This window comes from Ovis canadensis, chromosome 3 (assembly GCF_042477335.2).
Source record: "Ovis canadensis isolate MfBH-ARS-UI-01 breed Bighorn chromosome 3, ARS-UI_OviCan_v2, whole genome shotgun sequence".
NCBI lineage: Eukaryota > Metazoa > Chordata > Mammalia > Artiodactyla > Bovidae > Ovis > Ovis canadensis.
In genome coordinates this window covers 80,499,194-80,512,557 of record NC_091247.1, presented here as the reverse complement: position 1 = coordinate 80,512,557, position 13,364 = coordinate 80,499,194, and the positions used below count along the sequence as shown (strand labels likewise).

The 13,364-nt window shown below is 35.7% G+C and overlaps 1 protein-coding gene across 1 annotated transcript in view; it reads right to left on the bottom strand.

Annotated features, from left to right (window-relative positions):
• Positions 1–13,364, bottom strand: part of LRPPRC (leucine rich pentatricopeptide repeat containing) — a 99,959-nt gene that overhangs the window by 50,166 nt on the left and 36,429 nt on the right. Inside the window, exons 15-23 of the mRNA XM_069583442.1 lie at positions 9,801–9,828; positions 7,264–7,321; positions 6,061–6,167; positions 5,761–5,838; positions 5,193–5,237; positions 4,746–4,850; positions 3,632–3,762; positions 2,845–2,930; positions 1,220–1,427 (exon numbers count right to left, since the gene is read on the bottom strand). Coding sequence (XP_069439543.1) covers positions 1,220–1,427; positions 2,845–2,930; positions 3,632–3,762; positions 4,746–4,850; positions 5,193–5,237; positions 5,761–5,838; positions 6,061–6,167; positions 7,264–7,321; positions 9,801–9,828 — 846 coding nt within the window. The remainder of the gene's footprint in view (positions 1–1,219; positions 1,428–2,844; positions 2,931–3,631; positions 3,763–4,745; positions 4,851–5,192; positions 5,238–5,760; positions 5,839–6,060; positions 6,168–7,263; positions 7,322–9,800; positions 9,829–13,364) is intronic.

Below are 13,364 nucleotides of genomic sequence, written 5' to 3'. Positions count from 1 at the left end.
TTAATTACAGGATTTCTATATAAAGTTGGCTGTGAACACGAGAACTCAATAACACAGTAATTGTTTGAATCACTATTCTTTAAAAAGATGTAATGCTGAGATTGTGGAGGTTAAAGACTTAGCCAAATCAGCTAAGTTGATAAACTGTTTTTTGATTGGATGTTAAAGAAATTATTTCACAAAACGTTAGTGTGTACGAACGGGTGTGCACATATATACATATGTATAAACATAACATAGTTAGATGTTTTTTATCCCACACCTTCAATTCAATATTAAATCATTCATTATATTCAATTAATTGTGCTCTTAGCAAATAAAGAAAAACTACCAGAAATTTGGGAAGAATATGAATATACTAAGATTTATCATTTACATTGATACAGCAACATCCTGGCATTGATACAGCAACATCCAAACTAAATGAGAAAACCTCAATCACAAAATAAGCAGATTAGAAAACTGCGCTAAGTCATGGAAGGGAATGGCAAAGGGGTAAGATCTGAGAAATTTTTAAAAACAGAAAAGAAAAACAAATGCTAGAGGAAAAGAAGGTAATAAAGGATGCTTTATTATCTTACTAAAATGTTTCACTCTGTACTAGAATGTAGGTTGACTTTATGATTTACCCTTGAAAAAATTACCTTAAATTGGGCACTAACATGAACATTCCAAATACAGACATTTTCAAACTCAGTAAACCTTACCCTATTAACAAAATTCATCTTCTTGCCACAAGACACAGAGACATCTTCTACAATAACTTAGCAAAGCTACAGTGACTCCTGTGTCGGTGTACGCAGTTAAAACACTACACGGAAAAAAGGATCCCTCAAGAGACACTGCCACATCTCAACCTGAACAACAGTGATGAAGCATAACCAAAAGCCCCAGAGAATCCTTTCTTATATTTATTATAATTGACACTTATAAGGCTCAAAACTGGGGAAAACTAGATTCGGTTCCATGTAGTATCATCACATACCCCACCAAAAAACCCCCCCAAAAAAACCAACATAGATCTTTCCACTGAGAAGTAATCCATAGGACCACAGGGTGGTTGGCAATTTTAAAGGTCACCTACACCACAAACATTCTCTTATTCTGTGGCAAATAAGGCTTCCGCAGCATCACAGAAAATTTACAAAATATAATCCCTGTATGATTAGATTCATTATTTCAATGCCAACATTAAAAACTGAAAATTCAATTAACTTACTTTTCCAGATATAGGGTGACCAATGGGGAACTTAAGGTGGTAGATGGTTTCGCTAACCCTAGGGTCACGATGGCTTCATGCAACTGTTTCACTGTTTCGGTTTCACCTCGTAAAGCTGCGCCATTTAGGATGTGGAAAAAGGACAAGACTGTTGCATCTTTGACAAGAACATCCTTCTCTTTCATCTCCTTTAGAATGTTAATAGCATCTACAATGAAGTAGCACAAAAGACCCTTAGGTAATTTCATGTAGGGAAAACAAACTGCTATTAAAACAGCATTTCAAGCCCAGCAGGAATGTAAATTCTAGTGTATAATGCCGATTTCAAGTTAATTACTACTTGCATTTCTAAACGAGACTACAATTATAAATCCACAATAGCATGGTTTTATCATTTCCCTGCAACTTTGACTACAAATTATAGATAGGGACTGTGTGCCCACTCTGCACCACATAACCCTGTACGGTCTGCCCTATAGCTGTAAGATCCTCCTAAATGGATGCTTTTATCGTTCAGAGCTAACATCTGCTAAATCACACCATTGTTTCTTCAGCAGATGGCTTGTCAGGAGGCCAGATAATAAAGATGTGTTTACACTGTATATACAGCCAGACTAATGGTCTGATACCGATAGGGCCTGTTTGCTATGTCGATACTAATTAGCCAAGCAGAGCCAATGAAAGCTTTCCAAAAGACTGCATGTTAATACATTAGATTCATTAAGCTTCATTAGGAAGGCAGAAACAAACATTTTAGGATATGGAATAAGTGCATTTTTATAATGTTGTTATTAATTATTGCACAGACAAAATGTTTTGACCGCTTTATAGAAAGTGATTTTAAAAAGCAGGCTAATCTTCATAAAGGACTGTCTGTGTTAGAAAAATTTCCTAGGGAAAAATTCTACGATCAAGTCAAATACTTTCTCCATACATTTTTCACTATAATGATTTAAAAACAAAAAAATCTTCTCTAGGAATTAAAGGAAGACAGTTTTTTTTTAAAGCTTCCAAATAAAGCCTAATGAGAAAGTTAAGAAATAAATAGTTAAGAATAAATTATTAAGTATAATTATATTAGGCTTAGCATTATCCCCCTCAACTATAAGAAAGTTAGAGGATACACATCAACTATATAATCAGGCTCTTCCTGCAAACTTCTATGTGAAACCTTATTGAAGTATACATTTTGTTAATGTTATTAGAAGTGAAGACAAAGACACCTGCAAAATTCATATTCTTAAATAAAGGTTATATTTACAGGATTTATGTTCAGCCTTCCAGTGTTCTTAAGCAAAAACAAAGCCATTAGTGCAGGCATATAGGCAAACTGTGCCATAAGTCATGATCTTCAAACTCAACCCAAACAGCAATGCTAATAAAAACTAGCTGCAGAAATGCAAAAAGCACTGAGCTGTGCAAATGTAAATGACAAGCTTGCCAATCCATTAAAACTAATGGCCTACACTGTCCATGCAGCTCTGGTTGGATTCACATGCAAATTTGTATGCAAAGTGTTCAAGCACTTTGCAGGATGGACATGATATACCATTAATATCAATACACATCTTATTCCAGTGGCAAGATACTTGCATCACACATTTCCTTTATGTGCTGATGCTTACCTTGGAGCTTGCCATGTTTTCCCAATACTTTAACGAGTCTTACATACTTGCCGGTGTCAAGGACAGCAGAAGAATCTAAACGGTCACTAAAATTTAAAGCCATATTTATATAATGTTAGAAGTTGTTTAACTGTTAATAGCAGTGCAGTTATCTACTTGATCACTTTTCCAAAAATCTCAGAATCTGAATTTTTATTAACACTGGCTTCTACCTTTTAGTTCAGGTTTATTTGGGGGGCCATATACAAATCTACATGCAATTATATTCAAAGAAGTAAAAATGTAATACTACATTTATACTATATCTTTCCATCTGCAAACGATACGAATAAGGAATGTTTCTGTTTCATGGCACTTAAGGTGATTCTCACTTTGTTGCAAATACTGAAATACTCCCAAGAGACATTTTTATTTGGTAAATCTATCAGTGGGAAGCCAAGGATACCTGAGAAACGGACAGAATTCTGTTCACACTACAGTACAGAAAGGGGGATATTTAACAAGCCTTATATCATAGTTACATCACTGTTGTGATATGCAGTTGTATAATCAAGAGGAAAAAATCTTGGCTTCAAGAAATAGAATGTCTTATCACACTTAAAGACTTCTTGCTGAAAACAAGCCATAATTAATCAAAGAGTATTACAGTATGAAATTTCAAAAGCACTCACAAAAGAGAATTTTTAAAATTTACATTATATCAGAGCGGTATTCACTCTACATGAGCCACCAAGGACTGTATAGCAGCATAAATGCTGATGATTTGTTTCACTGCCAGGGTACTCACAATTCTCGTTTCAGGTTCAATGCATCTTCTGCATTATCATGTCGACAGCACAAATTTATTAAAGCTGCATAGCCACCGACAACCATATCTGATTCATATTTTGCCTTCAATTCAAGAGCTTTTTGCATGTTCTAAAATAAAGGAAGGAAATGAAAAAGAAGTAAGAAATTAACATAAAACTGTAAAATTTCTAGTTTCCATGTTCAGAGTGTAAAAAAAGTTAACACTACTTTTAAAATAAATGGATACACATTATTAACTTCATCTTGCTCCCTGATATTTTTAATCCACCTTCTAAAAAGCAGGAAAGATATATATGAAGGATTCAAAAGATTTGTTATCTGCGCTGCGAAACTGACCACTATGCTAAATTTGATGTTTTAGGTTTGGATACTGTATTATGAAAAAAGACTTCCAGATTAAATATGTACCAAGTGAGTCCAATTTCCATGCACAGAAATATATATCACTGCCAAGTTCCTCACAGTCCGTAATGTGCAGGAAAATTTTAGAATTTAATAGTGCCATATTATAACCTTAAAGTCAGCTGTATTTTTTTCCCCTTAAAACACAGGCATACGACCAAATGACACTGAACTAGAAACTGAAAAAGTCTAGTGATATACCCCAATTGCAGATACACACTAAAATGAACACAAAGTACAGCTGGACGCCTGCTGAAAAAAGGCAAGAGACCCTTTATCTCAGAAAGAGCTTTTTTCCAGCAGGAAAATGGAATTTCAATCCCTGCATTAACAACCTAGTAATATTTGACTTGCAAATGACTACTGCATGTATCAGTTGCTTGACAATCTAGATATGAGAGACCGGAGCCATGGCTTGAAAGGACATTTGGCATGTATGATAAACCTATCACGGCTGTTACTATCATTCACTTTGCAGATTATCGTAAACAAACTACGGCAACCCGAAAACATGCCATTCAAGGTGTAGCTGAAGTTAGTTAACCTCTCATTTAATTGCATTCTTCACAGACATGATGTATAATAATCAATTTTAAAAATAATAAATTTCATATTGGGCTTTGCTTACTTTTATCTGTAAAGAATTTTTTACCTTAATAGCACATTTAAAGTATTTAAACAAACGTTACCTCTTCTGAACATAGCATTAATATGAGCTGCTTTAGGATATCACCTATAGGTTGATTTTCAGCTTTTAGCTTTTCAAGTTTAGACTCCAAATCAGATGATGAAGGCTGCGAAGCAGAAATGGGAAGAAAAAAGAAAAAAAGAAATTTACTACAAAGAAAATGCACTCTTTGTCACTCTTCTCTTTGAACTGCCCTTTCCTAAATGTCATAAATGCTATCAAGGATATTAATGTGGGATTTGGGATGGACTCGAGGGGTTTATAAAGCTCCTGATATTATATGCAGATTTCTTAGATATAATTTCTGGTAAATGGCTTTTACCAACTTCTTAGAACTATGCTAGAGGCAAAAATGTTAGGAACCACCAGTTTTAAAAGGACATAATCTAGAACTCTCATTAAATGAGGTTATTACAGCATGGAGAATCTACTCGAAAAACATACTTACTTTTCTAGAGTCTGTCTTCTCTCTTTCAACCAATATATTAACATCCTAAAATCAGGATTTAAATTAGGATTAGAAAACATATGGAAAATATACTAGCAAATGTCAAAAGCAAATTTTGTAAGTCTCATTTCTTTTTATTTTTCCATTTCCCAAAATATTCCTGAAATTCTCTTCAGACTTATAACCACTGTAAAAAACACTTTTAAATACATTATTCAATATATAAACAGCATTCACCAATAATCAATAAAAAGCCTTGTTTTAAAGGCTATCACATTTAAATAAATTTTGGCCAAAAGCAATATATTTAAATAAAACTTTGACATGCCCCTATGCTTGGGGCTGGTGCACAGTGATGACCCAGAGAGATGTTATCGGGAGGGAGGTGGGAGGGGGGTTCATGTTTGGGAATGCATGTACACCCGTGGTGGATTCATGTCAATGTATGGCAAAACTAATACAGTATTGTAAAGTAAAATAAAGTAAAAATAAAAATAAAAATAAACTTTGACATGCTTCTATATATAAATTGAGCATTTTAAGAAGTTGATTATTATTTCACACACACCTTAATCAATTCAGGAACATGGTAGCTATCCAGCAGATTACGAATGCCTCTGTAGATATTTTCAGGAATTTTTACATTCTGTGCAAAGGGGAGGGAGGAGAAGAAAAAAAAAAAACAAAACAAGTTTTAGACAACCAAACTGAAATTTGTCTAACAGAAATTATCTCGGACATAATTTAAGTCTCCAAGTCATGTATGTCATTGAGAAGTGGTCTGGTTGTACTTAAAAGCAGCAATTTCAAATCTAATAGATACATGTCAGACAGGACAGGCATTATATAGCAAAAAATGAAATGGTACCATCTCCTTCAGCTGATGGAAGTATTGTCTCAAACGCTCCTCCTTGGCCTGTACCTCTGAGTCACTCATGCTGTCAATCAAGTTATAAAGAAAATAGCCAACAGCTTCTGTGGAAAAAAACAAGAGAAAGCATTCCACTAAAATTACTGAGACTGTCATGTTATCAAGATTAATTTATAAGAAATCATTTTGGTGTGAGATGTCACCCTGATGAGAGGCTCTGAAATGGCAACAATGATCACTGAGGCATAGAGATTATGTGGTTTGGGAGCACACATCTAACTGGTGAGTGAAAGGAATATTAATTATTTTCAGACCAAGTGACAGCTTTTCGGTACTGAATCTTACTTCAATCTATTTTTTTCTACCACTCTGTGACAGAAGTGGTCCTGCCCAAGGCCTTACCCCTTTCCTGTCCAAATCACAAATAGTGAGAATAAATAAATGCCTCGTATATATTTCTATATTAATTTTTTGTGGGCAATATTTAGGGAAACATAAAATTAGAGGATTGGTAAATGCTGAGTATAGAAAGTTAAATAATTTTAATAAGATGTAATATTCCTGTGGAGAGCTGCCTATTAGCCAATGAAAAATCGAGATTAACAAAGATGTTTCGTAACAACAGTAATTTTCCTATGCATCCAAGCATAAAATGTATAGGGCCATGTGTTAATACACAGGATAGAAAAATACGAACTTTCAAGAAAGATACCATATGGTTTTGTGTGTGTGTGTGTGTGTGTATTTTAACAGAAAACCACATATGCTAGGCTTTATCACATGAAAACAAAAATCATTAAATGTCAAAATAATGTATTTTCAGTAATAAATAGTGGAAAAATCTACAAGACCTCTTTACCATTCTATATGTCTAAATTATACCTGCAAAACATTAAAATCACATAAACACTACAGATTACTGATTTTTAAGGCTATTTTGATGGATGCTATCAGAAGCATTTCCTCAATATCTGAAAAGAAAAACCCTCCCAACCCTGTCTTTAGAAAAACAATTATGGTAATACCAAACACCTCACAGATCTCAAAATGATGCGGTTATCAATGTAAAGATTTATAAACAAATGTTTTCAAATTTCACTTTCAAAAACAAAATGTTTACTGCTGTAATCCTTCTAGCCCATCATTACACAGAAGAATGGATTTGTGGATAAGTTACAATCATCAAAATTGAAACGCTACCCGTTGGTCCTGGAGGCTCCTGGCAATAACGTCCATCCTTGTACAACAGTTCTGTTATCTGATAAGACAGAAAATGCGCGCATTGCAGCAACAGAAGCAAATTAGAACAAACACAATCTGAAATTGAATTCTTGAAATAATAAAGGCTCTCCCTAGTAAGGTATTACTCTATGTCACAGTAATTCAACACCACCCCAACTTGCCAAGGAGATTGTTTCGTTTTTAAATAACAGGTTAGTCTTTTAAAAACAAAACAAACCCATGTTGAAGGAAAACTGCAGTTATTTCATGATACATCACTAAGAAAACCTCTAAACTGTTCTGGTTATATATTGTTTTAAATAAATTGTTACTGTAGAAAACAGCTTACAGGAAGCATCAACCAATGTTATTTGCCATTGTACTGTTTTTGGTCTTGCTGAAATTCAACCAGTTTCCTCCTTTTAAATTAAGTTTTACAGCAGTAAGAAAGTAAAATATCCTGAAACACTAAATAATCTTTTCTTTTAAGTTTTTCAACATTTTGCCAGTCATTTTAATGGCATTAAAACAAAATGGGGGCTTTCCTGGTGGCTCAGATGATAAAGAATCCGCCTGCTATGCAGAAGACCTGGGTTCAATCCCTGGGTCAGGAAGACTCCCTGGAGACAAGGGAATAGCAACTCACTCCAGGAACTGCTTCCTAGGGAATTCCACCGACAGAGGAGCCTGGCAGGCTGCAGTCCACAGGGTCACAAAGAGTCGGACAGGGCTGAGCAACTAACTCTTACTTACTTAAAACAAAAGGAGGTCAAAAGTTGTAATATGTTTGTTCTCATTGATTCTTATCAACTGAATACACAAATTATAAGACTTACTCAACATTAACTCTACCCACAAAATTTCAATTAAAAAAATCCAAACGTATTTGATGACAAAAGCCTACGATACTGATGTGTAACTTTTGAACACAGTATTTAGACTATGTATCAACAGCCTGGAGATAGTAAGAAAGGAAGCATAGGTTTCTGAAGTGATATGAGCAATTACTTCATCTGTATACGTCGATTGAACTTATTCGCTCTTTAGATAGTGTCTGCTCAACTGCTAAGTCGTGTCCGACTCTTTGTGACCCCATGGACTGTAGTCACAAAGCTCCTCTGTCCAGGGGATTCTCTAGGCAAGAATACTGGAGTGGGTTGCCATTTCTTTCTTCAGGAAAGTGTCTGGCCATAGCATAAGTATTAACAACTCAAACTACAGTTACTTCTTTAACTACGTATTTTCTAATATGGAAAATTAGGTAAACCTGATCATATGCCACTTCATTCAACAATGAAAGCATGATTCGGTAATAACAATCCAAAGGAAAGTTAAGGTAGAAACTATTAAAAAGCAAAGCAAAACAATCCTATCTACAATTTTTTTTTTAACCAACCCAGACGTGTAGAAGATAGACAATTAATTCTGCCAGAAGTTGTAGCCATACATTAGACATATGACAGCCACATTAAAACCTAATTTTGAACAGACACATTTAATAAGCCAATGAAAAAGTCTTTATAGCCAAAAAATTACTTATAAATATCTTAACCACCTAACTGACTTATATAGTGTGAATGGCAGTTTAATACTAAAAACAGAACTGAAAGAAAATAAGATTTTAAGAAATATTTAAAATGGGAATTCCCATCAATAATGTGCATTCTGATAGTGTTGTTTATTCGCCAAGTCATGTCTGACTCTTTTGCGACCCCATGGACCTTAGCCCAACCAGAATCCTCTGTCCATGGGATTTTCCAGGGAAGGAAACTGGAGTGGGTTGCCATTTCCTTCTCCAGGAATCTTCCCAACGCAGGGATCAAACTTACACCTCCTGCATTACAGGCAGATATCCTGTAATTCAACATAAGGATTGTTGTACTTCCTGCATAAAAGTGGTTAATTTCTTAAAAAGACAGTAGTTTAAAAACTGATCTGTTTATCATTCATATACAGATATACATATAGATACACTTGATGCTTCCTAAGTGACGCTAGTGGTAAAGAATACACCTGCCAGTGTAGGAGACGTTAAGAGACATGGGTTTGATCCCTAGGCCAGGAAGATCCCTTGGAGGAGGGCATGGCAACCCACTCCAGTATTCTTGCCTGCAGAATCTCTTGGACAGAGGAGCCTAGCAGGCTACAGTCCACAGGGTCACAAAGAGTCGGATACGACTGAAGCAACTTAGCACATATAGATAGGTACACTTACACAAACATGTATAACATCTATAACATGCATATATTTTTAAAAATAATTATTAAATACGTATGATCACTGCCATAATGTTAACAGTTATTTTTTAGAAAAGTTGAAAACTTAAGAATTTAGGACTAACTCAAGGTCACTTCAACAATAAATTTCATGATCCAGGAAGGTAGTTTTAAAACTAAAAGTACCAATTCAAGATTCTAAATTCATTAACTTATAGTGATGCATGATAAATGTATAAAGCTATTATAGCTTGCTTTTTACCTATCACACTATGATTTGCAATATTAGGAATACTTACCTTGCTCCAAAGATTTATATTCATAGACCTGCAGGGGGCAGCAAAGGATTAAAAATAAACCAAGAGGTTTAAAAAAACATTAAAATACACTAGCAATCATTATATGCAATACATACAGATCAAAGCCTTAAAAAAAAAAAGTTTCCAAAATCAAAGCTAATTTTCAGAAAGATTGATTCACTTATTTTGAACCCTCAAAATAAAGAGTGCTTTGGACACGAATCACTAAGAACCATCTCTAAACCTTGGGGTCCCAGTTTGATGGAACAGGGTATCTGCATGGTCTCAAAGGATCTGCCTGAGACTGCTTATTACTTTTCATGGTAAAGACAGTAACAACACAGTGGAGAAACTGAACCAATATCTTCACTGAGTGATCAAACTTAACATCACTAATGAGGCGCTGACAGACACATTTGAGATTTAATTCCCTGAGAAAAACAGAACAGCATTCCTGTGGTATTCCAGTCAGAAACGTAACATGAAGTTACACATGAGGAACCATCAGGAGGAACGTTCTAGAAAATAACTGGCCTGTATTCTCCAAATCTGTTATATGTCATAAAAGACAAAGGCTGAAGAACTGTTCCAGATTAGAGAAAATTAAAGAGAAAAGATGACTAACATCTATTCCTTGACTGGATTCTGTATAGTGAGTGAAGTCGCTCAGTCGTATCCGACTCTTTGCAACCCCATGGACTGTAGCTTACCACACTCCTCCATCCATGGAATTTTCCAGGCAAGAGTACTGGAGTGGATTGCCATTTCCTCCTCCAGGGGAATCTTCCCAACCCAGGGACCAAACCCAGGTCTCCTGCATTGCAGGCAGATGCTTTACCATCTGAGCCACCAGGGGTTCTGTATAAGAGGGAGGAAAATATGGGCTCCTCCAAAAAAAAGAGTGAAAATACTTGACAGAACTGGTATATGAGCTCTACTAGATAAAAATATTCCTTCAATGTTAAATATCCTGAGTTTGTCAACTGTGATATGGTTGTATAACGGAAAATCCTTGTTCTGTGGAATTGTGTGTATCTGTACATGCTTATACACGTGCCTGACTCTGTATGACCCCAAGAACTGTAGCCTGCCATGCTCCTCTGTCCATGGGATTCTCCAGGCAAGAATACTGGAATGGGTTGCCATTTCCTTCTCCAGGGCATCTTCCCGACCCAGAGATCGAACCCATGTCTCTTCCATCTCCTGCACTGGCAGGTGGATTCTTTACCATTGAACCACCTGGTTGTGTAAGGGAATATCCTTGTTCTATGGAATTATATACTGACATATTCAAAGATAAAGCATCATGACATATGCAACCTAAGCCCAAACAGCTCCAAAAAAATTAAAATTTATTTGTGTGTGTGTGTGTGTGTGTGTGTGTGTGTAAATAAACGGAAAGTAAAATGATAATTTCACAAAATGCTAAAAGTTAATAAATGGGGTATGTAAAAAATCTCTGTACTACTCATAATTTTCTATAAATCTGAAATTATTTCAGGAAAGCAAATAGAATAGCTCACTCAAATTGTGACTGTTTAAAGGAAAAACTATTTACAAAACTGGGTAACCAATGAACACTAGGTCTTAGGCTATTTGTAAGCTTTGTAAACTTAATGTCTATAAGCTTTGTATATTTAATTCAAACATGGAATCTACTTTCAGAAGATTAGTTATGTGTTTTAATGATAATATTACAATGCAAATATAATGTATATTTTTACTATAATTATGTATACTTACATTGTAAAAATACCCACAAAACTTACAGACCTCTTAAAATCGGCACCCACAAAAATTCACAGGCCTCTTTAAACTTGAGATTGAGCAGTTTAGAGTGAACTGCTTTGTTACAGTGAGTTAAGAAGGCAGTTGTTTTTACTTTAAAAACATTCCAAATGAACTACTGACACAAGGCAGCTAGGATGGATCTGGGGGCACTACACTGACTGGAAAAACGCCAATCTCAATATATGATTTATGTAACTTTTTTTCCATTTATGCAACTTTTGCAAACTAAAATTATAAAAACTGAGAACAAATCAGTGGTTGTCACAGATTAAGGATGGTGAATGGAAGCTAAAGAGGTAATGGCAGGGAGGTGGGGAATTTGTCGTGATGGCATAGTTCTGCATCTTCACTGCAGTAATGGTTACTCAAGTCTGTGTATGTGATAAACTGTCAGAACTGCACACATACATTGTACGAATGTAAAATTTCCAGTTTTGGTAATGCACTGTAGTTATATAAGATGCAACCACCGGGGGAAAATGGGTCCAGTGTGTATAGGCCGTTTGTGTCTTATCCTTGCAACTTTCTGTCACTCTAAAATTATTTCAAAACAAAAAATAAAACGTGTTCCATGCCCTGCTAGAATCCTCTGCCTTATGATAAAATCATTCCTCCTACTAAAATACATTCAGAAAAAGTTTTTAAAAAGATGAACCTGTATTTTGTAAGTGGAGAAAAATGTTTACAAAGCCCTGCATTGTACACATATTCTTTTTCATTATAGTTTATCACAGGATACTGAATACAGCTCCCTGTGCTATACAGTAGGACCTCACTGTTTCTACAGTAGTTACAATCTGCTACTCCCAAACTCCTAATTTATTCCTCCCCCCTTTTCCCCTTTGGTAAATCTTAACACTCTTATGATAGAAAGCGAGGAACTAAAGAGTCTCTTGATGAAAATGAAAGAGAAGAGTGAAAAAGTTGGCTTAAAGCTCAACATTCAGAAAACTAAGATCATGGCATCTGGTCCCATCACTTCATGGGAACTAGATAGGGAAACAGTGGAAACAGTGGCAGACTTTATTTTTGGGGGCTCCAAAAATCACTGCAGATGGTGACTACAGCCATGAAATTAAAAGACGCTTGCTCCTTGGGAGAAAAGTTATGACCAACCTAGACAGCATATTAAAAAGCAGAGACATTACTTTGCCAAAAAAGGTCCATCTAGTCAAAGCTATGGTTTTTCCAGTGGTCATGTATGGATGTGAGAGTTGTACTATAAAGAAAGCTGAGTGCCGACGAATTGATGCTTTTGAACTGTGGTGCTGGAAAAGACTCTTGAGAGTCCCTTGGACTGCAAGGAGATCCAACCACTCCATCCTAAAGGAGATCAGTCCTGGGTGTTCACTGGAAGGACTGATGTTGAAGCTGAAACTCCAACACGAAGAGCTGACTCATTTGAAAAGACCCTGACACTGGGAAAGATTGAGGGAAAGAAGAGAAGGGGACGACAGAGGTTGAGATGGTTGGATGGCATCACCAACTCAATGGACATGGGTTTGGGTGGACTCCGGGAGTTGGTGATGGACAGGGAGGCCTGGAGTGCTGCAGTTCATGGGGTCGCAAAGAGTCGGACACGACTACATGACTGAAGTCTGTTTCTGCTTAGTAAATAAGTTCATTTGTAACATATTTTAGATTCTACATATAAGTAATATTGTCTTTCTAACTTACTTCACATACATAGCATGATAATCTCTAGGTCTCTCCATGTTGCTGCAAATGGCAGTTTCATTCTTTTTTATGGCTGAGTAATATTCATGTGTAGGT